General features: G+C 43.7%; 1 protein-coding gene across 2 annotated transcripts in view; it reads left to right on the plus strand.

Moving 5' to 3' along the window:
* The first annotated feature begins 5,359 nt into the window (after positions 1-5,359).
* PSTPIP2 (proline-serine-threonine phosphatase interacting protein 2) overlaps positions 5,360-25,088 on the plus strand; it is an 85,063-nt gene continuing 65,334 nt past the window's right edge. Inside the window, exon 1 of one of the 2 annotated variants that reach the window (XM_032654302.1) lies at positions 5,360-5,467. In XM_032654302.1, coding sequence (XP_032510193.1) covers positions 5,435-5,467 — 33 coding nt within the window. In that variant the 5' untranslated portion in view covers positions 5,360-5,434. The remainder of the gene's footprint in view (positions 5,468-25,088) is intronic. The other variant, XR_004353143.1, reaches the window with a different exon arrangement.

The following is a 25,088-nucleotide window of genomic DNA, read 5'->3' on the forward strand; positions in this document are numbered from 1 at the left end:
CTTTTATACTTTTTATTTTAAAATATATTTATTTTTATATTTGGCTGCATTGGGTCTTTGTCGCTGCGTGCGGACTTTCTCTAGCTGCAGTGAGTGGGGGCTACTCTTCATTGCAGTATGCGGACTTCTTGTAGTAGCTTCTCCTGTTGCAGAGCACGGGCTCTAGGCATGCGGGCTTCAGTAGTTGTGGCACAAGGCTCAGCAGTTGTGGCTCATGGGCTCTAGAGCGCAGGCTCAGTATTTGTGGCACACGGGCTTAGTTGCTCTACGGCATGTGGGATCTTCCTCGACCAGGGCTCGAACCCGTGTCCCCGCATTGGCAGGTGGATTCTTAACCACTGCACCACCAGGGGTGGTGTCTATACTTTTTAGACAAAGAATAAATTTGATAGGAATTGTCAGGACAAAGAAACTTAGGCTTTGGGTGCTTAATAAGTGAGTCTAAACAGAGTTTGGGCTTGGGGTAGTAGATGAAATAATTACAGTAACAAGTTTTGTTTATACAGGCTTCTTGGCCCTGAATTCCATATCTCTGGTGATAAGGATGTATTTCAACCTCCTAGTACAGGGAGGGCACCTTTCAAATGGGAGATTTATTTCCTGCTTTCAGGGAGACAGGATGGTCAAGTGTCCCTCTTCCATTTGCAATTTAATTAACTTTAACTCAAAATCAGTATGCCACTGAGGCATATTTTGCGGGTGGTCTGCCTTGGGCCCCAACAATGGTATTCACCCTAACCCTTGCTTTGATCCATGCAGCTAGTAGCCCTTGGGCACTGAAGCCTCCTGGAAGTTTTCCCTTTGTATTCTATTCCTGTCCTGTTCTGGCCCTCTGTTCCATTCCTCAGTCTACTCGGCTTCTAATCCTGGTGAGGAATTCCATCCTCTCTGCTTTTGACATTGACTTGGCAGACCTAATAACACAGCTTACTCCTGCCCTCTGTTGCTTTTGTACCATGGCCTTTGCTTGGCCAGGTCCTGGTCCTCAGATCCTGGCTTTACCTCCTTGGCCAGGTTTGCTCCCGTCTCCTGGAAGGAAGGGATCAGACTATGGGAACTGAAGTAAAAATTGGTTCTGCTGTTGCTGATCAGAAAGAGCTTATTGAATTCCCTGGCTGGCTCCATCATTGGCTAATCCATGAGAGTACTTGAGAAAATATCCTTATCTTGAGGTGCTTTTCAGTGTTCTTGGGGAGGTAAGCTATCCAAGAGGAACAGAAATTAGAGAAGAACATAGGATATAAATTATATTTCATTAAGGGCTAGTTTGTGTGACAAGGATGACAATTTCTAGAAATGCAAGAAGTGAGAAGACACTGAGGGCTGGAGAAGGTGGGGAAGTGGTGCTGAGATGGAACTTGAGCAGAAAGAAGAGCAGCACCCAGGCAGCCTGCAAAAGAGGAGCAAAGTTGGGACAGCAGAAAAGCCTGACTGGCCTGGGGTGAGGAGAGGGGAGGAAGCCAGGGAGTGAAGTGGGAAAGATCAGGGTAAGGGAGGGTCTTGACCACACAGGGGCATTTGGGACTTAATTGTGATAGGGAAATGTGGCTTTGTGAGGAGAGCAGAGAAGAGAAGAAAGCAGTGTTTCAAGAAGGAACAGCTAAGAGGAATTGGTGGAGGGGAGGAAGAGGAATGCAGACCGGTTTTTTTAAAGTGTGAAGGAAAATTGGTGATTTTAGTGGGCATTTGTTATTTTTGCCGCTCACCATCCATTTATCCTATTTCAGGGAAAAGATCCCTATTTCCTTCTGGGGAAGCCTCCTTTTTCTCCATAACTACTGGAAAACAATTTGACAGTTTTATTTCAAAACCTTAAAAATGTTTATATTATTTAACCTGTAATGCAACTATGAGGAATTTTTTTTGAGGTATAGTTGATTTTCATTGCTAATTTCTGCTGTACAGCAAAGTGATTCAGTTATATGTATATATACATTCTTTTTTAAAATATTCTTTTCCATTATGGTTTATCATAGGATATTGAATATAGTTCCCTGTGCTACACAGTAGGACCTTGTTGTTTATCCATTCCATATATAACAGCTTACATCCACTAGCCCCAGCCTCCCACTCCATCCCTCCCCCAAACCCCTCCCCCTTGGCAACCACAAGTCTGTTCTCTATGTCCATGAGTCTGTTTCTGTTTTGTAGATAGGTTCATTTGTGTCATTTAGATTCCACATATAAGTGATATCATATATTTGTCTTTTTCTGACATATTTCACTTAGTATGATAATCTCTAGTTAGATCCACGTTGCTGAAAATGGCATTTATTTCATTCTTTTTTATGGCTGAGTCATATTCTGTTGTATATGTGTACCACATCTTCTTTATCCATTCATCTGTCCATGGACATTTAGGTTGTTTCCATATCTTGGCTATTGTGAACAGTGCTGCTATGAACATTCCATTATGAAGAATTTTAACAAAAATTTTTATGAAAGATATTTATCACAGTAATATTTCTAAAAGCATTAAGAAAATGCTAAGGAAGTATTGATATATCCACTTGATAGGAAATTACGCAAAAGTTAAAAAATGACACTGAAGATTTTTCTTTTTAATTTTGGGGGGATTTGAAATAAACTCACTTTGTATGAATTCAGAGGTCCAGAGGGCATGAAGAAAAGTAGGTCTTCCTGCCTATGCCCCTCTGCCCCATCCCCCTATCAAAGAAACCCATTTAAAACGTGTGTCTATTCTTTTTCCTCCTCACCCAATGGCAGTTTGTTTTGCTTTTTTTTTCCCACTTAATAGCTGTTGATTGTCCCATATCAAAACACAGCTTCCTCACTTTTTTTTTTTTTTTTTTTTGCGGTACGCGGGCCTCTCACTGTTGTGGCCTCTCCCGTTGCGGAGCACAGGCTCCGGATGCGCAGGCTCCGGATGCGCAGGCTCAGCAGCCATGGCTCACGGGCCCAGCCGCTCCACGGCATGTGGGATTTTCCCACACCGGGGCGCGAACCCTCATCCCCTGCATCGGCAGGCGGACTCTCAACCACCGCGCCACCAGGGAAGCCCGCTTCCTCACTTTTTTAATGCTTGAATATGATTTCATTGTATAGCAGTATCACAATCTATTGAGCTAGTTCTCCACTGATGACGTTTAGTTCTTTAAAATCTTTGGCAGAATAACCATGCTGTTATAAATAACTGTACATACTTCACGTGGCACACATAAGGATATTTGGAGGGTAAATTCTTCAACATGGAATTGTTGGGTCAAAACACAGGAGCATTTAGGGAATTCCCTGGCACTCCAGTGGTTAGGACTCTGCTTTCACTGCTGAGGGTGTAGGTTCAATTCCTGGTCAGGAACAATCCCGCAAGATCCTGCAAGCCTCACGGCCCAAACATAAATAAATAAATAAATAAGAGCATTTAAAAATTTGATCACATGGCCAAATTTCTCTTCACAGAGACTTTCAATTTTTACATGAAAGAGTATCTGTCTTGTTTGGCCCGTACCAGGTGCTATCAAACTTTTTGTTAGGAAAAGTGTGTTAAAGGACTTTAGAAAATACTAATGAAATGTTGTTAAGTTACAAAAGCAAAACTCAAAATTTTATGTACAGTAAGAGCTCAATCATGGAAATGTATATTATTGGAAGAGATGCCAAAACATGAATAGTGGTTTATCTTAAATGTATTGATCATTAAACTTCATCATTCCATTGTTGCTGTAGTAGTGTTATTTAATTTCATTAGTAAAATGTCCCCAAGTTGTTATAGACCCTTGGATATAGTACAGATATTACTTGTCTTTTTACTCCCAACACCTGTCCAGGTGATGAGGTTATTAATAAATGAGGAATGAATGAGGAATATTTTCTGGCAGCACGGACAACCATTTGCAATTTGCAATCTTGCCACCGGGTGGTGGAAGAGAGTTAAAATCCAGGGGACTGGGTTTGAGCTACGAAAATCAAGTACAATGTTCCATGAGATGTTAAAAAAAATGTTAAAAATGAAAACTTAGACAATTAGAATTGTATTTAAAATATTTGTTGCAAAATATTCAAAACTCCCAGGAAAAAGCTTTGATGCTGCCTGTGGCACTGCAGCGTCTTTCATTTCCCTAGTTGTCACTATTTCTTACCCCTCCTGCTGTTTAGCCTGTCCCCCTGGTGCCCTCTGTGGCCTCTGCTGCCCTTTATGATGCTGTCAGGCTTCCCTTTCTTCCTTCTAACCTAACTGCTTTACAAAGAGATGAATGAATGCATGTCCTCGGAGTGACCCAGGGTTGGAGGCCACCTCTCTATCCTTGTTGTTGCGATGACTCTACTGGTGGGATTTCATCACAGGGGAGGGGGCAAGGTATTACCAGGCAGAATCTTCCAGCTGTCCTTCATATCACCCCAGCAATTGTCCTTTTGTTCTGGACCAAGCTAGAACCTGCTCAGAGGCAAAGCTTGCCTCTCCAGGCGTGAGGTTCTGGGCTGGCGCTCTTGACCTTCATCCTCCCCTCCTTGAATGGATCTGTCCCAGAAATGGCCTCTATCCTGGGCTCTGATTCTGTTTGGAAGAGCTGTAACCGAGCTCTTCATACTTTAAATACGCTGTGATCTTGGTCAAGTCAATCAGCCTCTGGGCTTCAGTTTTGGTTCAGGGCATGTAGCACAGGGCAGTACTTTGTCCCAGAGCGCCGCATTACTACAAAGCCCGGATGGGTCTGACTTGCCCTGGGTTATGTTTATCAGTGTGTTGTGTTACAAAAGTGGAGGGAGAGGAAGGAAGTTCGGGCTCCTACTTCTGGAATGGGATTGGTGGAAAAGGGTATTGGGTCTGGGTCCTAAGATGCGGAAGGGTCGCGAGGAGCTGAGTTCCCGGATGCCTTGTAAGGACCCCACTGAGGGACCTAGAGTCAAGGGGAAACAGTATCAGTGATGTTTCCATGACTTTGAGACTAAACCGTGCTTGTCTGTCTGTGGCGGGCGCCTCTGGGGTCCTGCACTTGACTAGATGAAGCGTCCACACCTGACGCGGCCGCTAGCATTGTCAGTGCCCAGGCTTCACAGAGCCGACGCGCTGTCCCCGCGACCACCTCCGATCCGGCGGGGGCTCCTTCCACCACCGCGCAAGCCTGGATTTCTCCGTGAGGAATTGGGTCGAGGGAGGAGGGGGCTTGTGGGCAGGAACAGAGCCGAATTTGGGGAGGCGACAGGACCGGTTCCTTCCAATCCTTAAAGGCCTCCCGAAGGAGGGAGAATGTAGGGCTGACTAACTGAAGGCTGACGCCGCAGGGCTCTAACCCGCGGGCAGCCCCTCCGTTACGCGCGGGACGAGTGCGGCGTGCCTGGTGCTAGCGGCGCGGGGCGGGGCTGCGCGGGGCAGGCGCGGGGGCGGGACTCGGGGGCGGGACGCGCCGCTGGCCCTGACAGTCCGCGTCGCAGCGCGCCTGCTCTGGCTTTCTCCTCTCCTCGCGCGCCGGACATGACGGGCTCACTGTTCAAGGGGAACTTTTGGGTAAGTCGGCGGGGTAAGCGACCCATCGCCGGGCTCGGGAACGGGGGCTCCGAGGGGAGACGTGGGCGCCTGCCCAGTGCTCCGGGGCAGAACGCGAGGGGAGGCACCGCCGCCGGCCCCTCTCTGCGCTTCCCCCAGCCCACCGCGCGCCCGCGGGTCCCCGGGATCCGGTTCCTAGGCTCCCCCTCGGCCGTCCGTGCCCCCGGACACTGCTGACGGGTGTAGTCTTAGAGTCGGGACATTGCCCCCTCATCTCATGGGGAAACCGAAACCCAAAAGGAGGAATCACCTGTCCGGGGAGAGTCGCCGGTGGCCCCTGAGGCTGCGCTGTGAGCGGATTTGGGGGGACGTGGGGCGCAGGACGTGGGGCGCAGAACGTGGGGTGAACTTCGCCAGGCTGATCGGCTTTTCCAGGTCCGCGGAAACGTACAGCCTGTCCGAGCCCCATTAGCTCCCGGCTCGCCCCGGCAGACAACTCTAGAGGTGTTATCTAGCAGAAGCTTTGCCGGGTTCTGCAGCTCCGCTTCCTGAGCCTCTTCCTGCCTTTGCCTCCGCCCAGGGGGAGGTCGGTGCGTGTGTGAGACCCTGCGAGGTGGTGGGGACATCTGAGCCCGAGGACGGGCCCAACCAGGAGGCAGCAGTTCTGCCTGCCCCTCTCCCTCTGTCCAGTCGTCTTCCCCCCGTCATCTGACTGCGCAGGTGCCCCTCAAGGGTCTGTACCCCCTCATTTGGAGGAACCGCCCTCATCCCTTTAAGGCAGGAGCAGAAAGTCAGCACGTCTCCAGACTGACCCACTGCTGCCAAGCCGCCCCAGCTCCTTACTTGAGACCCTGATTGTCCCCCATTCAGCCTCATAGCTGCTTAGCAGGTTCCTGGCCCCTATCTAGAGCTGCTGGGTAGAGAAACCTGGCCCTGTAACCTTCGGGACACAGTTTAGACCCTGCTTTGTGAAGTCCCTTTTCCTGGAGATTTTGAGGTTCTCCTGGGGCACTGCCCACCTGTAGGGTGCAGCTCACCGCCCCCACCCCCCACCCCCCTCAGCTTCACAGAGAAGGTGAACAACCTCGCAGCTGTCCCCTTGAAGAGGCCTGGGAGTTCTTCGGGTAGAATAAAGGACTTCTGGGTCCCATGACAGGCATTGTGGGAAAAAGCAGGGTACAGAGACCTGCCTTACTTCCCCTCAAAGTGTAACACTCTCCCGATTTGGATTCCTTTTATTTCCTTTTCTTCTCTGATTACTGTGGCTAAAACTTCCAAAACTATGTTGAATAAGAGTGGTGAGAGTGGGTAACCTTGTCTTATTCCTGATCTTAGTGGAAATGCTTTCAGTTTTTCACCATTGAGGATGATGTTGGCTGTGGGTTTGTCATATATGGCCTTTATTATGTTGAGGAAAGTTCCCTCTATGCCTACTTTCTGCAGGGTTTTTATCATAAATGGGTGTTGAATTTTGTTGAAAGCTTTCTCTGCATCTATTGAGATGATCATATGGTTTTTCTCCTTCAATTTGTTAATATGGTTTATCACATTGATTGATTTGCATATATTGAAGAATTCTTGCATTCCTGGAATAAACCCCACTTGATCATGGTGTATGATCCTTTTAATGTGCTGTTGGATTCTGTTTGCTAGTATTTTGTTGAGGATTTTTGCATCTATGTTCATCAGTGATATTGGCCTGTAGTTTTCTTTCTTTGTGACATCCTTGTCTGGTTTTGGTATCAAGGTGATGGTGGCCTCGTAGAATGAGTTTGGGAGTGTTCCTCCCTCTGCTATATTTTGGAAGAGTTTGAGAAGGATAGGTGTTAGCTTTTACAAAAAAACAAACAACCCAATCCAAAAATGGGCAGAAGACCTAAATAGACATTTCTCCAAAGAAGATATACAGACTGCCAACAAACACATGAAAGAATGCTCAACGTCATTAATCGTTAGAGAAATGCAAATCAAAACTACAATGAGATATCATCTCACACCAGTCAGAATGACCATCATCAAAAAATCTAGAAACAATAAATGCCGGAGAGGGTGTGGAGAAAAGGGAACACTCTTGCACTGCTGGTGGGAATGTGAATTGGCACAGCCACTATGGAGAACAGTATGGAGGTTCCTTAAAAAACTACAAACAGAACTACCATATGACCCAGCAGTCCCACTACTGGGCATATACCCTGAGAAAACCATAATTCAAAAAGAGTCATGTACCAAAATGTTCATTGCAGCTCTATTTACAATAGCCCGGAAATGGAAACAACCTAAGTGCCCATCATCGGATGAATGGATAAAGAAGATGTGGCACATATATACAATGGAATATTACTCAGCCTTAAAAAGAAACGAAATTGAGCTATTTGTAGTGAGGTGGATAGACCTAGAGTCTGTCATACAGAGTGAAGTAAGTCAGAAAGAGAAAGTCAAATACCGTATGCTAACACATATATATGGAATTTAAGAAAAAAGAAATGTCATGAAGAACCTAGGGGTAAGACAGGAATAAAGACACAGACCTACTAGAGAACGGACTTGAGGATATGGGGAGGGGGAAGGGTAAGCTGTGACAAAGTGAGAGAGAGGCACGGACATATATACACTACCAAATGTAAGGTAGATAGCTAGTGGGAAGCAGCCACATAGCACAGGGAGATCAGCTCAGTGCTTTGTGACCGCCTGGAGGGGTGGGATAGGGAGGGTGGGAGGGAGGGAGACGCAAGAGGGAAGAGATATGGGAACATATGTATATGTATAACTGATTCACTTTGTTATAAAGTAGAAACTAACTCACCATTGTAAAGCAGTTGTACTCCAATAAAGATGTAAGAAAAAATAAAAAATTGAAAATTAAAAAAAAAATAGTGTAACACTCAGTTTTCAGATCTTTGATCAGTGTCTTCTCTTTAGGGAAGCCTTTCCTGACTGCACCCAATAGCACATGTTCTGTTCCTTCATAGCATTTGTCAGCTTATGGTTTTGAGTTTGGGGGCCTACAAGCATGTGAGCACCTTGTGGACAGCTATTGTGCTGGCTTTCAATGCCACTGCCCCTTGCACAGGCTGATGCCAGTAGGTTCTCAGCAAATAGTTGTTGAATGAGTACAGTGGGTCTGTAAGGCTGACAGGGTATGTAGTGGGGTGAGAGCTGCGGCCTCCATCCTCAGAGGTCTCCCAGGCCATAGGAAGGCAGCCCCCCAGCTGCTCCCAGTGCAGACTTGCAGGAGTGGTTAGGGAAGGGGGGAGGCGTGAGATCTGTGTTGGGAGTTAGAGGTAGGGTGAAGGTCCAAGGCAGAGAAATTTCTGGGTTTTTACTTTCTTTTTTTCCCCTCTGAGCTTTTACTTTCAGAAGATATGAGATCCTGAGAGATAGTTTGCAAAGATATCTTCCATCTCTAATTTCCTATACTTTATGTCAAATAATAAAAACAGTAATAGCTAATATTACTGTGTATAGAGTCTGTGGCAAGCACTGTTCTAAACACTTTACACATACCACTCATTAAGTCTCACAACTACCCTTACTGAGTATCCCATTTTACAGATGAGGAAACTGAGAGGCAGACAGGTTAAGCAACATTCCCCAAGTTTGTAGAGCTATTAAATAGTGGAGCAGGACTCTGCATAGACCTGCTCAGTGAATGCCTTCAACGAGGCTGGTGCTCAGCGAGAGTGTCCCTTTGGCACTGCCAGAGGTAGATGATGGGACATCATTTGACTCTTCATGTGGATATCTTTCTCCATCATCTCCAACCATGAGCTCCTGGGAGGTTTGCACTGGCTCCCACCATCCACTGAGCCCCCAGAACTGCGATGGTGCTTTGCATGTGGATGCTCAGGAATCAGGGAGATGGGACAGTCAGGCTGGATTTGGGAGAAAAGGGGCAGAAGGGAAACTGTTGGAGACCTCAGGGGCTGCCTGCGATGCTCTCACACTCTCAGGGGTGGGGGTGGGGAGCAAGGCTGTTGTTATCACTGAGGAGATGGCAATAACTTTCATGCTTCAAGGACAAGAAGGTTGTGATTACCTAAGGTAGAAAACTTTGGAAACAAGGTGGGTATCAGTTGAGTGAATTTAATAAATATTTAGGAAAATACCTTCTCTGTATAGAGGTGGCATTTGCAGTGGTTAAGACCATACTCTTGGGTTGAAGGTAGATTCCTCATTAGGAAGCCGGCAGGGAGGGCGGGCTTTGGTCTTGAATGCGTGTCCTCAGGGATGTAGAGGGCAAAGGGGTCAGGGGATGGGAGAGTCTAGCAGGAGTGAAGAAAACTGGGCCAGGGGTAGAAAGGGTCTGTTCCAGGATGGAAATCATAGGGAAGGGACAGGAGACAGATGAGAGGAATGGCAGAGGGTAGAAGAAGTCAGAGCCACAGGACAGGGTCACCAATTGAAGCTGGGCAGTAGGAGAAAGGAAAGGAGAGCTTGAAGGGAGCTGTGTGTAAGGTGAACAGGAAAATGAGGTGCGGACCCCAGAAATAAGGAAGTCAGATGAGGAACTGGTTTGTGGGGAGGGAAGGAAGAGGAAGCAGAAGCGGTATTGACAATAGGCAGGCCAGGAGCATCCTGAACCCCCCATCCGGCCCCCACCCCCAGGACCATGCCAGGGTTGCTGGATATGGGGAGGTCTTGGGGAAGGAACAGGGTGCCAGACAGCAAGGTTTGGGGGTATTTTAATATTTTAACAACCAGTACAAACACGTCAGTGAGTGTGCTCTGATGTCAACATTCTGGGTTTGAGGGGCTGGTGGAGATGGCCCCAGTACCTTGGAAAGGGTGTCCAAGCAAGAGAGTGCACGGAACAGCATAACGTGCAGAAGCAGAGACTATGAGGTGGCCTGGCCAGGTTTGAATCCCGGGTCTGCCCCTTGTAGCTGGGTGACCTTGGGCAGATTACTTCAACTCCCATACTCAGTTTTTCCATGTAGAAAAATGAGGACAATACCAATGTCTACGCTCTAGGACTGTTGTGAGGATTAAATCAGAGTTTAGTACGTGCCTGGCGCATAGTGAGCACTTGTGATTGTCAACTATTATCAGCACAGAGGTGACAAAGGAAATGGGTGACAGTTACTCGAGAAAGAATCAAGAGATAAGAGGTCCCCAGAGAAGCACTCTTGGTGACTACCTGTATTTTGGCAGGAAGAGAGAGGGGTCAGAGAAAGAGAGGCAGAGATGTAGGGATTCAACCCTCACAGGAGCCATCACAGGGCCAGGAGAGGAATGTTCCATGAAAGTTGAGAGACCCGTGGTTAAATTACGTAGATGTTCCTGAAAAGGTATAAGTCAGCGCATACTTTACAAACAATCTTATTCAAATGCCCCATGGAGAGTTTAGTTAAAGGAACCTTTCGGTGGATTTGTTTGAAAAGAGAATACTCAAGTGTTCTTTAAAACTGGGATCGTCCCCAACCAAGTTTGCCTGACTCGGACACAACGCCTGTGTGCTGTTTCCCTCCCAGCAGTCATGTGGCTAAGCGGTGCTGTTATTTATTCTGGTTAATGTTGGTGGTACCTTGTCGGAATAAGACGGGGACCATGGATGTGGTTTCCAGGGCTCCAGGGAAGGAGGCCGCAGAGGGAAAGTCCCAGCCTTTGGCCTGTGATCCATGTAGCCCTGCACAGGTGACTGTAGAACCTGCTCCAGAAGAGCAAGATGTCCTGCCACAGGAAAGCCCCACATTCCTCACAAGGGTGTGAGGCCCAGCCTGACCCTGGATGTCCTCTAGACCCTTATATTTTGACCTGGTCTTCCTGATTCTCACGGCTCTTGGCCCAGACCAGCTTCCTACTGTCTGTCCTGCACTCTTCCCACCCCAACACCTGTAGTGGGTGCGGCCTCTCTGCTCTGCCTGGTGAGTGACCAGGGGAAGGAGCTTGCTCATTGCCCCCGGCCACCCAGGGCTGTCCCTCTGCTTCAAACCTCTGGCCACTTTGGAATCTGGTCATTCTGGGTATTACCAGAGCTTGAGCTGGTGCTGCATCTGGCTTTGCTCCTTGACTTTTCTCTATACAGTATGGGTGGGTGCTTTTTTTCTTAAATAAACAAAGAAGAAAACAGGTTATCACACAGACCCTTCATGCTCACCCCATGTGGTTTTTTTTTTTTTTTCTTTTTTTTTTTCTGTACGCGGGCCTCTCACTGTTGTGGCCTCTCCCATTGCGGAGCACAGGCTCCAGACGCGCAGGCTCAGCGGCCATGGCTCACGGGCCCAGCCGCTCTGCGGCATGTGGGATCCTCCTGGACTGGGGCACGAACCCGTGTCCCCTGCATCGGCAGGCGGACTCTCAACCACTGCGCCACCAGGGAAGCCCCCCATGTGCTTTTCTTTCTTTTATTTTTTTCCCATGTGCTATTTCATACAATGTATAGGCTGTTGCTTTTCTTTTTTAATCCTCTCTTTTGGAAACCAGTCCCTAGAAACACACCAGGAGGGCTGTTGTCCTGCCTGGTGGCAAAATGCAAGGCAAAGACATTGACGATTGCCCCCTCCAGTTCATTCTTCCTAGAGCAACCACTGGGGTCTATCTTTAAAATAATTATCAAAATCCTTTTTTCTTGTTTTAGCTTCTTTAAAATTTAATAAGAGGCATGGGACCTACCTTCTAAGGAAAATACGAAATTCTTATTGAAATATATAAAACAAAATCTGAACAAGTAAAGAGGAAACAAAAGTTTGTTAACAAGCCTTAAAAAAATCTAGATGATGCAAGCACATTCCTTAAATATCCAAATATTTCCAAAAGGCTTATAATGAAAATAATATAGACATTATTTATGTTGTCACAGCATGTAAAGATTGCTTTATTTTGTTTGTTTTTTGGCCGCACGGCTTGTGGGATCTTAGTTCCCCCCACCAGGGATTGGACCCTGGCCCACAGCAGTGAAAGCATGGAGTCCTAACCACTGGACCACCAGGGAATTCCCACAGCATGTAAAGGTTGTTTAGTTTAAAGCTAAGTAGTATATTATGATTAGACCTCCATTCTTATCCTTCCTGGACTTTCTTTTTTTTTTTTTTAATTTAATTTAATTTATTTTTTTATAGAGCATGTTCTTATTAGTCATCAATTTTATACACATCAGTGTATACATGTCAGTCCCAATCATTCAATTCAGCACACCACCATCCCCACCCACCCGCAGCTTTCCCCACTTGGTGTCCATACGTTTGTTCTCTACATCTGTATCTCAGCTTCTGTCCTGTAAACTGGTTCATCTGTACCATTGTTCTAGGTTCCACATACATGCGTTAATATATGATATTTGTTTTTCTCTTTCTGACTTCCTTCACTCTGTATGACAGTCTCTAGATCCATCCACATCTCAACAAATGACTCAATTTCATTCCTTTTTATGGCTGAGTAATATTCCATTGTATATACGTACCACAACTTCTTAATCCATTCATCTGTCGATGGGCATTAAGGTTGCTTCCATGACCTGGCTGTTGTAAATAGTGCTGCAATGAACATTGGGGTGCATGCGTCTTTTTATATTATGGTTTTCTCTGGGCATATGCCCAGTAGTGGGATTGCTGGATCATATGGTAATTCCATTTTTAGTTTTTTAAGGAACCTCCATACTGCTCTCCATAGTGGCTGTATCGATTTATATTCCCACCAGCAGTGCAAGAGTGTTCCCTTTTCTCCACACCCTCTCCAGCATTTGTTGTTTGTCGATTTTCTGATGATACCCATTCTAACTGGTGTGAGGTGATACCTCATTGTAGTTTTGATTTGCATTTCTCTAGTAATTAGTGATGTTGAGCAGCTTTTCATGTGCTTCTTAGCCATCTGTATGTCTTCTTTGGAGAAATGCCTATTTAGGTCTTCTGCCCATTTTTGCATTGGGTTGTTTGTTTCTTTAGTATTGAGCTGCATGTGCTGTTTATATATCTTGGAGATTAATCCGTTGTCCGTTGATTCATTTGCAACTATTTTCTCCCATTCTGAGGGTTGTCTTTTTATCTTGTTTATGGTTTCCTTTGCTGTGCAAAAGCTTTTAAGTTTCATTAGGTCCCATTTGTTTATTTTTGTTTTTATTTTCATTACTCTAGGAGGTGGATCATAAAAGATGTTGCTGTGATTTATGTCAAAGAGTGTTCTTCCTATGTTTTCCTCTAAGAGTTTTATAGTGTCCAGTCTTACATTTAGGTCTCAAATCCATTTTGAGTTTATTTTTGTGTATGGTGTTAGGGAGTGTTCTAATTTCATTATTTTCCACGTAGCTGTCCAGTTTTCCCAGCACCACTTATTGAAGAGACTGTCTTTTCTCCATTGTATATCCTTGCCTCCTTTGTCATAGATTAGTTGACCATAGGTAAGTGGGTTTATCTCTGGGTTTTCTATCTTGTTCCATTGATCTATCCTTCTGTTTTTGTGCCAGTACCATATTGTCTTGATTACTGTAGCTTTGTAGTATAGTCTGAAGTCAGGGAGTCTGATTCCTCCAGCTCTGTTTTTTTCCCTCAAGACTGCTTTGGCTATTCGGGGTCTTTTGTGTCTCCATACAAATTTTAAGAGTTTTTGTTCTACTTCCGTAAAAAATGCCATTGGTAATTTGATAGGGATTGCATTGAATCTGTAGATTGCTTTGGGTAGTATAGTCATTATCACAATATTGATTCTTCCAATCCAAGAACATGGTATATCTCTCCATCTGTTGGTATTATCTTTAATTTCTTTCATCAGTGTCTTATAGTTTTCTGCATACAGGTCTTTTGTTTCCCTAGGTAGGTTTATTCCTAGGTATTTTATTCTTTTTGTTGCAGTGGTAAATGGGAGTGTTTCCTTAATTTCTCTGTCAGATTTTTCATCATTAGTGTATAGGAATGCAAGAGATTTCTGTGCCTTAATTTTGTATCCTGCAACTTTACCAAATCATTGATTAGCTCTAGTAGTTTTCTGGTGGCATTTTTAGGATTCTCTATGTATAGTATCATGTCATCTGCAAACAGTGACAGTTTTACTTCTTCTTTTCCAATTTGTATTCCTTTTATGTCTTTTTCTTCTCTGATTGCCGTGGCTAGGACTTCCAAAACTATGTTGAATACTAGTGGTGAGAGTGGACATCCTTGTCTTGTTCCTGATCTTAGAGGAAATGCTTTCAGTTTTTCACCATTGAGAATGATGTTTGCTGTGGGTTTGTCATATATGGCCTTTATTATGTTGAGGTAGGTTCCCTCTATGCCCACTTTCTGTAGAGCTTTTATCATAGATGGGTGTTGAATTTTGTCAAAAGCTTTTTCTGAACATCTATTGAGATGATCATATGGATTTTATTCTTCAATTTGTTAATATGGTATAGCACATTGATTGATTTGCACATATTGAAGAATCCCTGGGATAAATCCCACTTGATCATGGTGTATGATCCTTTTAATGTGTTGTTGGATTTTGTTTGCTAGTATTCTGTTGAGGATTTTTGCATCTATATTCATCAGTGATATTGGTCTGTAATTTTCCTTTTTTGTAGTATCTTTGTCTGGTTTTGGTATCAGGCTGATGGTGGCTTCATAGAATGAATTTGGGAGTGTTCCTTCCTCTGCAATTTTTTGGCAGAGTTTGAGAAGGATGGGTGTTAGCTCTTCTCTAAATGTTTGATAGAATTCACCTGTGAAGCCATGTGGTCATGGACTTTTGTTTGTTGGAAGATTTTTAATCACAGTTTCAATTTCAGTGCTTGTGATTGGTCTGTTCATATTTTCTGTTTCTTCCTGGTTCAGTCTTGGAAGGTTATACCTTTCTTAAGGATTTGTCCATTTCTTCTAGGTTGTCCAATTTATTGGCATAGAGTTGCTTGTAGTCATCTCTTAGGATGCTTTGTATTTCTGTAGTGTCTGTTGTAACTTCTCCTTTTTCATTTCTAATTTTATTGATTTGAGTCCTCTCCCTCTTTTTCTTGATGAGTCTAGCTAATGGTTTATCAATTTTGTTTATCTTCTCAAAGAACCAGCTTTTAGTTTTACTGATCATTGCTATTGTTTTCTTTGTTTCTATTTCATTTATTTCTGCTCTGATCTTTATTATTTCTTTCCTTCTACTAACTTTGGGTTTCGTTTGTTCTTCTTTCTCTAGTCCCTTTAAGTGTAAGGTTAGATTGTTTATTTGAGATTTTTCTTGTTTCTTGAGGTAGGCTTGTATAGCTATAAACTTCCCTCTTAGAACTGCTTTTGCTGCATCCCATAGGTTTTGGATCATCGTGTTTTCATTGTCATTTGTTTCTAGGTATTTTTTGATTTCCCCTTTGATTTCTTCAGTGATCTCTTGGTTATTTAGTAACGTATTGTTTAGCCTCCATGTGTTTGTGTTTTTTACGTTGTTTTCCTTGTAATTCATTTCTAATCTCATAGTGTTGTGGTCAGAAAAGATGCTTGATATGATTTCAATTTTCTTAAATTTACTGAGGCTTGATTTGTGACCCAAGATGTGATCTATCCTGGAGAATGTTCCATGTGCACTTGAGAAGAAAGTGTAATCTGCTGCTTTTGGATGGAATGTCTTATAAATATCAATTAAATCTATCTGGTCTATTGTGTCATTTAAAGCTTCTGTTTCCTTATATATTTTCATTTTGGTTGATCTGTCCATTGGTGTAAGTGAGGTGTTAAAATCCCCCACTATTATTGTGTTACTGTCGATTTCCTCTTGTATAGTTGTTAGCAGTTGCCTTATGTATTGAGGTGTTCCTATTTTGGGTGCATATATATTTATAATTGTTATATCTTCTTCTTGAATTGATCCCTTGATCATTATGTAGTGTCCTTCCTTGTTTTGTTCTTTATTTTAAAGTCTATTTTATCTGATATGAGTATTACTACTCCAGCTTCCTTTTGATTTCCGTTTGCATGGAATACCTTTTTCCATCCCCTCACTTTCAGTCTGTATATGTCCCTAGGTCTGAAGTGGGTCTCTTGGAGACAGCATATATATGGGTCTTGTTTCTGTATCTGTTCAGCAAGCCTGTGTCTTCTGGTTGGAGCATTTAATCCATTCACGTTTAAGGTAATTATCGATATGTATGTGCCTATGACCATTTTCTTAATTGTTTTGGGTTTGTTTTTGTAGGTCCTTTTCTTCTCTTGTGTTTCCCACTTAGAGAAGTTCCTTTAGCATTTGTTTTAGAGCTGGTTTGGTGGTGCTGATTTATCTTAGCTTTTGCTTGTCTGTAAAGCTTTTGATTTCTCTGTCGAATCTGAATGAGATCCTTGCCAGGTAGAGTAATCTTGGTTGTAGGTTCTTCCCTTTCATCACTTTAAGTATATCATGCCACTCCCTCTGGCTTGTAGAGTTTCTGCTGAGAAATCAGCTGTTAACCTTATGGAAGTTCCCTTGTATGTTATTTGTCGTTTTTCCCTTGTTGCTTTCAATAATTTTTCTTTGTCTTTCATTTTTGCCAATTTGATTAATATGTGTCTCAGTGTGTTTCTCCTTGGGTTTATTCTGTATGGGACTCGCTGTGCTTCCTGGACTTGGGTGGCTATTTCGTTTCCCATGTTAGGGAAGTTTTTGACTATAATCTCTTCAAATATTTTCTCTGGTCCTTTCTCTCTCTCTTCTCCTTCTGGGACCCCTATAATGCGAATGTTGTTGCGTTCAGTGTTGTCCCAGAGGTCTCTTAGGCTGTCTTCATTTCTTTTCATTCTTTTTTCTTTATTCTGTTCCGTGGCAGTGAATTCCACAATTCTGTCTTCCAGGACACTTGTCGGTTCTTCTGCCTCAGTTATTCTGCTATTGATTCCTTCTAGTGTAGTTTTCATTTCAGTTATATTGTTCGTCTCTGTTTGTTCTTTCATTCTTCTAGGTCTTCGTTAAACATTTCTTGCATCTTCTCGATCTTTGCCTTCATTCTTTTCCAAGGTCCTGAATCATCTTCACTATCATTATTCTGACTTCTTTTTCTGGAAGGTTGCCTATCTCTGCTTCATTTAGTTGTTTTTCTGGGGTTTTATCTTGTTGCTTCATCTGGTACATATCCCTCTGCCTTTTCATCTTGTCTGTCTTTCTGTGAATGTGGTTTTTGTTCCACTGGCTGCAGGATTGTAGTTCTTCTTGCTTCTGCTGTCTGCTAGTGTTGGAGGGTCTCCTGCAGAGGTGGAGGATGGCTTTGGATCACTGTGGGAACAAGGACACTGACAGCAGAAGTTCTCTTCCTGGTCTTTCTAATTCCTGTTTTTGAGGGGACATTATTCATCTTTATCAGAGGCTTTTTTTTAATGCTCCAGTATATCAGGTTTGTTTTTTTTCCCCACAAACAGTTTATTCAGATTGGACTTACACAGTGAATGTAGAATTCTGAGTCTGGTGTCTCAGATACCCATTATGGGAACACATGCACAGATAAATACACATAGTTAAAGTTAATTCTAAAGTCAGAAAGACTTGGTTTGTGCAAACTTGGTATAAGTGTAAATGGTTGCATGTTAATTTATGGATTTTTCTGGTAAAAGCAACTATAGGTGTCATCAGCCAGTGAAAACAAAATATTGTTACTTCTAAATATATACAATATCCAAAGTACCTCTATTTGTACAGCTAATAGGTAATTTTGTAATTAATATTTGTAATTCTCATTTACTATCTCCTAAATGTAATCAGATTGTCCATTTTGGTACGTGTTTTGTTACAGCATCAATATCATCTAAGTTTCAGTGTTAATGAAAAGGTCATCTGAGTAAGACGTGGCTGACATTTTTCTTTCCTCGCCTATGCTAGAAATCTCCAGCTTTGACAAAAAAGGAGCTTTAAGTAAGAGTAGGAACTGTTGGTTAGCTTCATAGAATGACAGCCATTGTAATTTTTAAAAATATAGAACTATTAGAATTTTCCATCTAGATAAATGAGAATAATTAAGATATGGTTGCCAGGAATTTTAAAACTCTTATATGTTGTGAAAATCCATGAAGACTGCAGAGCTATGTGATCTCACTCCAGAAAAGGCAGGCAGCAGGAAACCAGATACTTTGGACACCACTGTTCAAATAGCTGCTTTGAGTCTCACAGCCTCCAACAAGGGCTTCGGAACCTCCCTCAGAATCAGGGGCTTCTTACTTCTCAAACAGCATGCGTGTGAGGAAAGTAGGCAGAGTAGGCTTTTTAAAGACACAGTAAACTGTTGGCTTGTTTGTTTAAACTTGCTTTCTGGGATTAGCTGTATTACTTTGTGAGTTTTGGGCTGAAGGTTAGACAAAGGTTAAGCAGCGGATTTTAACACATGTGATAGGGGTTTTTTCTTCATGAGAAGGGGAAAGCTTTTCCCCGGTCGACCCTAATGCTCTTGCCTTAAATGCTTTACACTATTTGTATGTGTAAGGAGGCTCAGGGCAGCACAGAGCAACTTAAACCCCAGTGCATGAACCCGTAACATTCATGAGAATCTATCTTTGGGAACTGTTACATAGCCTCCCAGCTTACCAGTCAGATATGGCTGTTGCATTAGCACTAACCAAGTCACACTGGACTGCATTAGGGGATTAGAAACCAAGTGAAGACTTTCTTTTTTAACAGAACTGATCACAGCTAAATATTTGTGAAGGTAAAGCAAAAGAGTATTCTTAGGTGTTTAAATGCTATATTTCCTTACTGTTTTTTTTCTTTTTTTTTTAAGGCTGCAATGATCTTAAATATTTTTTCATAGATCACTGTTCATTCTTTAAACATATTACTGTTTGTTTATAGGGGTAGTTTCCAGTTTCAAGTGCTTTTATAAATCCCCAAGAATGGTAGTAAGTGCCACATACCTCAGTGACATCACTGTTTTTACAACTATATTTTAGGAGAGGGAGATACACACACACAGAACAAAAAATAAGAAAAGTTGTAGTGACAGAGGATGGCTGACCCTTGCCTCACACCCTCGGCATTCACTCTGTGAGGTGCAGCCACATAAGACTACTTGCTGCACCCCAGGGGGATTGGGGGTCAGGGAGGTTGGTGGGAGGTGTTGCTTGGCTCCCTTCCCAAGCCTTTGTACTGACCTCTACTCCAGCCTCCAGGTCTTGGGGAGGAGACTTTCTCTGCAAGTCTGTTGCACATTTCTAACAATATACTTATCACTCTATGTTTAACCATCTTTCCTTGTTTGCCTTCCTTGGTGGACTATGGTCAACTTCTCTCTTATTTATCTCTGTGTCCCTAGAGCTTGACACAGTTCCGAGAACAGAGTATGTGCTCAATAAATGTTTAACAAGTGAATAAATGAACACTGAAGTCTCACCTACTTGATGTTTAAAGAGTCACCACCCCACCCTCCACCCCCTGTACAATACATAATATTCAGGGGCCAAGCAACTGAATTCCACATATTTAATTTTTGTTGCCTTTTTTAGTCTGCTACCACATTTTTTAGAAGTTGTGATAAAATACACATAACATAAAATTTACCACCTTAGCCTTTTTTGAGTGTACAGTTCAGTGGTATTAAATACATTCCCATTCTTGTGCAACCATTACCACCATCCATCCCCTAAACTCTTTTCATCTTGTAAAACTGAAAGTCTATACCCATTAAACAGTAACTCCCCATTTTCCCTTCCCCCAGCCCCTGGTAACCACCATTACGTTTCTGTCTCTGTGATTTTGACTACTCTGAGTACCTCATGTGAGTGGAATTATAGAGTTTTTGTCTTTTTATGACTGGCTTATTTCGCTTAGTATAATGTCCTCAAGGTTCACCTGTGTTGCAGCATATGTCAGAATTTCCTTACTGTTTTTTTTTTTTTTTTTGCGGTACACGGGCCTCTCACTGTTGTGGCCTCTCCCGTTGCGGAGCACAGGCTCCAGATGCGCAGGCTCAGTGGCCATGGCTCACAGGCCCAGCCACTCCGGGGCATGTGGGATCTTCCCGGACCGGGGCACGAACCCGTGTCCCCTGCATCGGCAGGCAGACTCTCAACCACTGCACCACCAGGGAAGCCCAGAATTTCCTTACTTTTTAAGTTGAATATTATTCCATTGTATGAATATACCACATTTTGCTTCTCCGTTCATCCATCAATAGACATTTGAATTGCTTCCATGTTTTAGTTATTGTGAATAATACTGCAATGAACATGGGTATACAAATATTTCTTCAAGACCCTGCTTTCAATTCTTTTGGTATATACCCAGAAGTATAATTGCTGGATCATATGATAATGCTATTTTTAACTTTTTGAGGAACTGCCACATGTTTCCCACAGGAGCTGTACGGTTTCACATTCTCACCAACAGTGCAGAGGATTCCTGTTTCTTCACATCCTCACCAACACCTCTTATTTTCTTTTCTGTTTGTTTGCTTTTGTTCTCCTCTCTATTCAGATCTCCACTTACCTTCTACATTCTTCCTCTGTTTTTTTTTTTTTTGTTCTTTTTTTGCCGTATGTGGGCCTCTCACTGTTGTGGCCTCTCCCGTTGCAGAGCACAGGCTCCGGACGCGCAGGCCCAGCGGCCATGGCTCACGGGCCCAGCCACTCCGCGGCATGTGGGATCTTCCCAGACCGGGGCACGAACCCGTGTCCCCTGCATCGGCAGGCAGACTCCCAACCACTGCGCCACCAGGGAAGCCCTCTTCCTCTGTTTTGATGATCTTGCCTCCTACTCCATTAAGAAATCAGACACCGGCTGGTAAAAGCCCACTTACCTTCTATATAAAATTAGGTTCAACCATGAGTAACAGAAAAGCCCAAAACAATAGTGGCCTCTACAAAGACAATGTTTATCTTGCACACGAAATCCCCAGCCATTCATTCCAGGGCTGGCACGGCCACCCACAGTGTCAGAGCCCACACGTCTGTCTGGCTCCTCGAGCGGTATCTGGGTTAATGCCTAGTACATAATGGGTTCACAGTAATAGTTGTTGAATGACTGAAAATAGGGTTTATTAACAGACATTAAAAACATTTAAAAACTTTTGATATATAGAACCAACCTGACTTCCTAAAGGGCAGACATAGTCTCAGTATCCCCAGTAATATGTGAAGATAATCAGTTTTACTACATCAGCCATGGCCAGTGTGGTTTTTTCCCTGCCCGTTTAATAAGCAAAAACAGATGCCTTATTAAACTTTCATTTGTGTTTTTAATCACCAGGGAGGGTGAACATTGTTTATTTTCTTGTTGTGTTTCCCCTTCTACAAATGGTTTTATTTCCTTCCTCATGCTTTACTCATAAATCTACATAAGTTTTTTTTAATGATAAAGATATTCTTTGTCATTTGCTACAAATATTTGTATGTATATTCTTGTATCTATGAGTATGTGTATACGCAGTTGTGTGTGTAATTCACACCTTCTAGCCTCCAGTAACTAGCATGCAGTAGTGAAGGGCGTTCCTCATGCACTCAAGCTTTTGCTGTGGACATTCCTGGGTTGGAATCCTGGCTGTGCTCCTTTCAATCTGAGGGACGTACCCTTGTTCAAATTACTCAACCTTCCTAAGCTTAGTATCCTCATCTGTAAAATGATCATTGTACTTAAATATGTATATGTATTTTGAAAACACTTTATACAGTGAAGTTTGTGGAGCTAATCTTTTGTAATTTTATCTATTGCATGTCAAGGTTTAAAAACTCCTCTGCATGCTGAAAGCTTGATAAACATTGAATTATTTTTTTTGATATTTTTTTAATGGTAGAGTTTTACTCAGTATTTAATTGTCTTTCTGTATGAACCCTCAGGTGTTAGAACATTGGCAGAAGCCAGAGATGTGTGTGGACTTGTAAAGTTAGGAGAAGATTGATCCCTGCCCTCGGGGGACCTACACTTTTGTTAAGGGGCAAACACACTGATTGGAAACAGGCTCATCTATTTTCCTCATGCTGCAATGAGTGGCTTAGCAGGGCAGGATAATGGGGCAGGCTCAGTTGGGGTACCAGTCCCTAAAAAGTGGTGAGATGGTACCGGGTACGTGATAAGATGGGGAAATCTGTGTTTCCAGATCACCTCAAGGGAGGCTATGGCATGGCACAGGGCTGGAAGAAGTACTTGAATAAGCTGCTTAGGGTAGGTGGACTGAGACTCCACCTGTACCTGAAGATCTTGCTTGAGTGAAAACAGTTGATAGTCTGGCCATCTTCTGAGGGGCCGGAGCCTAGTTTATTTTCAGGCTTAGTTTTGCTGCGTGATGGATGCCAGCTGAAATGCTGAGAAAATAGTCACCACCATCTTTCCTCTCCACTCTTGCCCTGCACTGCTGAATCTCCACTCCTGTTTGAACACTACTTTTTCTATTTAAAGAATAGCTGCTTAAAGTGACAGGTTCATAAATGGCCACAAATACAGTTCCTTCACTGCTCAAGGCCTTGGTTGCCCCACCTCTTAGAAGCTACTCTGAGGCTACACCCTGTTGTCAAACACAGACATGGCTTTCTTGATCCTGAGAGAGTCAGGTCCTGAACTAAGGGTACAGAAAGACCTAAGCTCTCAGGCATTTGACAGCTTCTCTACTGATGACCAGATCTGGACAGTTGACCAGTTCTGTGGGCTATCTGCCCCAGCTCAGGCTTCCTCATCCACCTGTCCTATGTTAGCACCTACCTGTTTAATCAGGATTCCCACATAATTCCTGCTCAGAAGAGTGGTCAGCTTTGATTCTGACCAGCCATGGCTCAGGGCTACTTCCTGGCCGGCAGGCCTCTCCCTGGAAGACCTAGGCTGGTGTTGCCCTTTCCTGGGGAGTCTGTGTATGAGGGACCCGCATGTTCCTCCTGGGCATCCTCAGCTCTCAGGGAGGAGACATGCTGCAGGTCCAGGCACCTGCCTGTGAGCCACACAGCCCCTTCTGCAGAAACTAAACAAAAGGTCCCAGAGCCCAAAGGCTCAGCAAGCTACGAGCCTGTCTGCTCTCTGAGGGCAAAGAAATGAGTCCTGTGTGTGTGTGTGTGTGGCGGGGGGGTCAGTTGCTGAAGGGGAAGCTGGAAGCCTGGAAAGGCAGGGGCCCCGAGAGAGGCTGAGTGAACAAGACTTCAGCTGTTCAGATGGAATTGTTGTTGTTGTTTTAATTTATTTATTCATTTATTTAATTTTTGGCTGTTTTGGGTCTTTCCTGCTGCACGCGGGTTTTCTCTAGTTACTGAGGGCGGGGGTACTCTTTGTTGCGGTGTGTGGGCTTCTCTTTGCTGTGGCTTCTCTTGTTGCAGAGCAAGGGCTCTAGGTGCGTGGGCTTCAGTAGTTGTGGCTCGCGGGGTCTAGAGCGCAGGCTCAGTAGTTGTGGCGCACGGGCTTAGTTGCTCCGCGGAATGTGGGATCTTCCCGGACCAGGGCTCAAACCTGTGTCCCCTGCATTGGCAGGCGGATTCGTAACCACTGTGCCACCAGGGAAGCCCTGGAATTGTTATTGATTTGGAGAGGACAGGAAGTAGGGAGGGAGAGGCTGGCAGTCAAGGGTAGCCACAGCCCTCCCGGCCGGGGCTACATATCATTTGGGGTCTGTACACCACTCTGTCTCAGACTAAATGGGTTGCTGGAAGCCACCCACTAACCACTCTGGGCTTGAGCTTCCTATTGTGCAATGATGATAATACTATCTGGCCAGACCAATCCTAGGGCCATCGTGTCTCAGATGGAAGAGGTGGAATTGTCAGTAATGTATTAGTATGGCAATATTGTAGTGTTTTTTGCAGTTAAATTAATATTTTAAATTGAGATCATTAATGAAAATGATGAGTGGAGATCACTTTAAAAAGTTTAAGGAATTGTTAGAACAAGTGAAATATAGTTCCTAATCCCTAAGAATTATGATTTAAAACAAGCAGCAAGAAAGGTATTTATAATACATTAAGTTAAAAAAGTTACTAATTTGTAAAATAAGACCTCATTTTTATTAAAAAAATATGAAAACATAGTCATGTGTCATTAGGAAAATATCTGAGAGTTGTACAGCAAAATATTAACTATTGTTTTCTCTGGGATTTCATGTGACATGAAAAATATAATTATTTTCAAAAGTTTATCTGTACTTTTCCATTTTTATACAATAAGTGTAACTTTTAAAATAAAGAATTAAAAGGTTTTTAACAAGAAAAAAATTGTTAAAAGAAGAAGTACACCTGTTTAGACCGTAGAATAAAAGTATCAAACCCAGAGCGACACGGACCAGCCTGCAGGGAAGGGGCCTCATTACCTGCCTGTGCCAAGGCCAAGGCTTTCCCCTTAGAGGGGAAGGGGGCCCCACCTGACTGGGGGGACTCAGGTCCAGGGGAGACCCCCTCCTGCTCCCACACACACTGGTGAAAGGACGAGACCCTCACCATCACCTCTCCTTGCCATCTGCCCTGTAAGCAGAGAACCATTTGGCAGATACAATGAGTCATTTGTTTTGAATTTCTGTTGGTATTTTTTTTTTTTTTTTTTTGTCGTATGCGGGCCTCTCACTGTTATGGCCTCTCCCGTTGCGGAGCACAGGCTCCGGACGCGCAGGCTTAGTGGCCATGGCTCACGGGCCCAGCTGCTCCGCGGCATGTGGGATCTTCCCGGACCGGGGCACGAACCCGTGTCCCCTGTATCGGCAGGCGGACTCTCAACCACTGCGCCACCAGGGAAGCCCTCTGTTGGTATTTTTTAAAATTAAAAAAAAAATTTTTTTTGCCTTGCCGCGTGGCATGTGGGATCTTAGTTCCCCAACCAGGAATCAAACCCACACCCCCTGCGTTGG

The sequence above is a fragment of the Phocoena sinus genome, chromosome 14 (assembly GCF_008692025.1).
Source record: "Phocoena sinus isolate mPhoSin1 chromosome 14, mPhoSin1.pri, whole genome shotgun sequence".
NCBI classification, from domain to species: Eukaryota; Metazoa; Chordata; class Mammalia; order Artiodactyla; family Phocoenidae; genus Phocoena; species Phocoena sinus.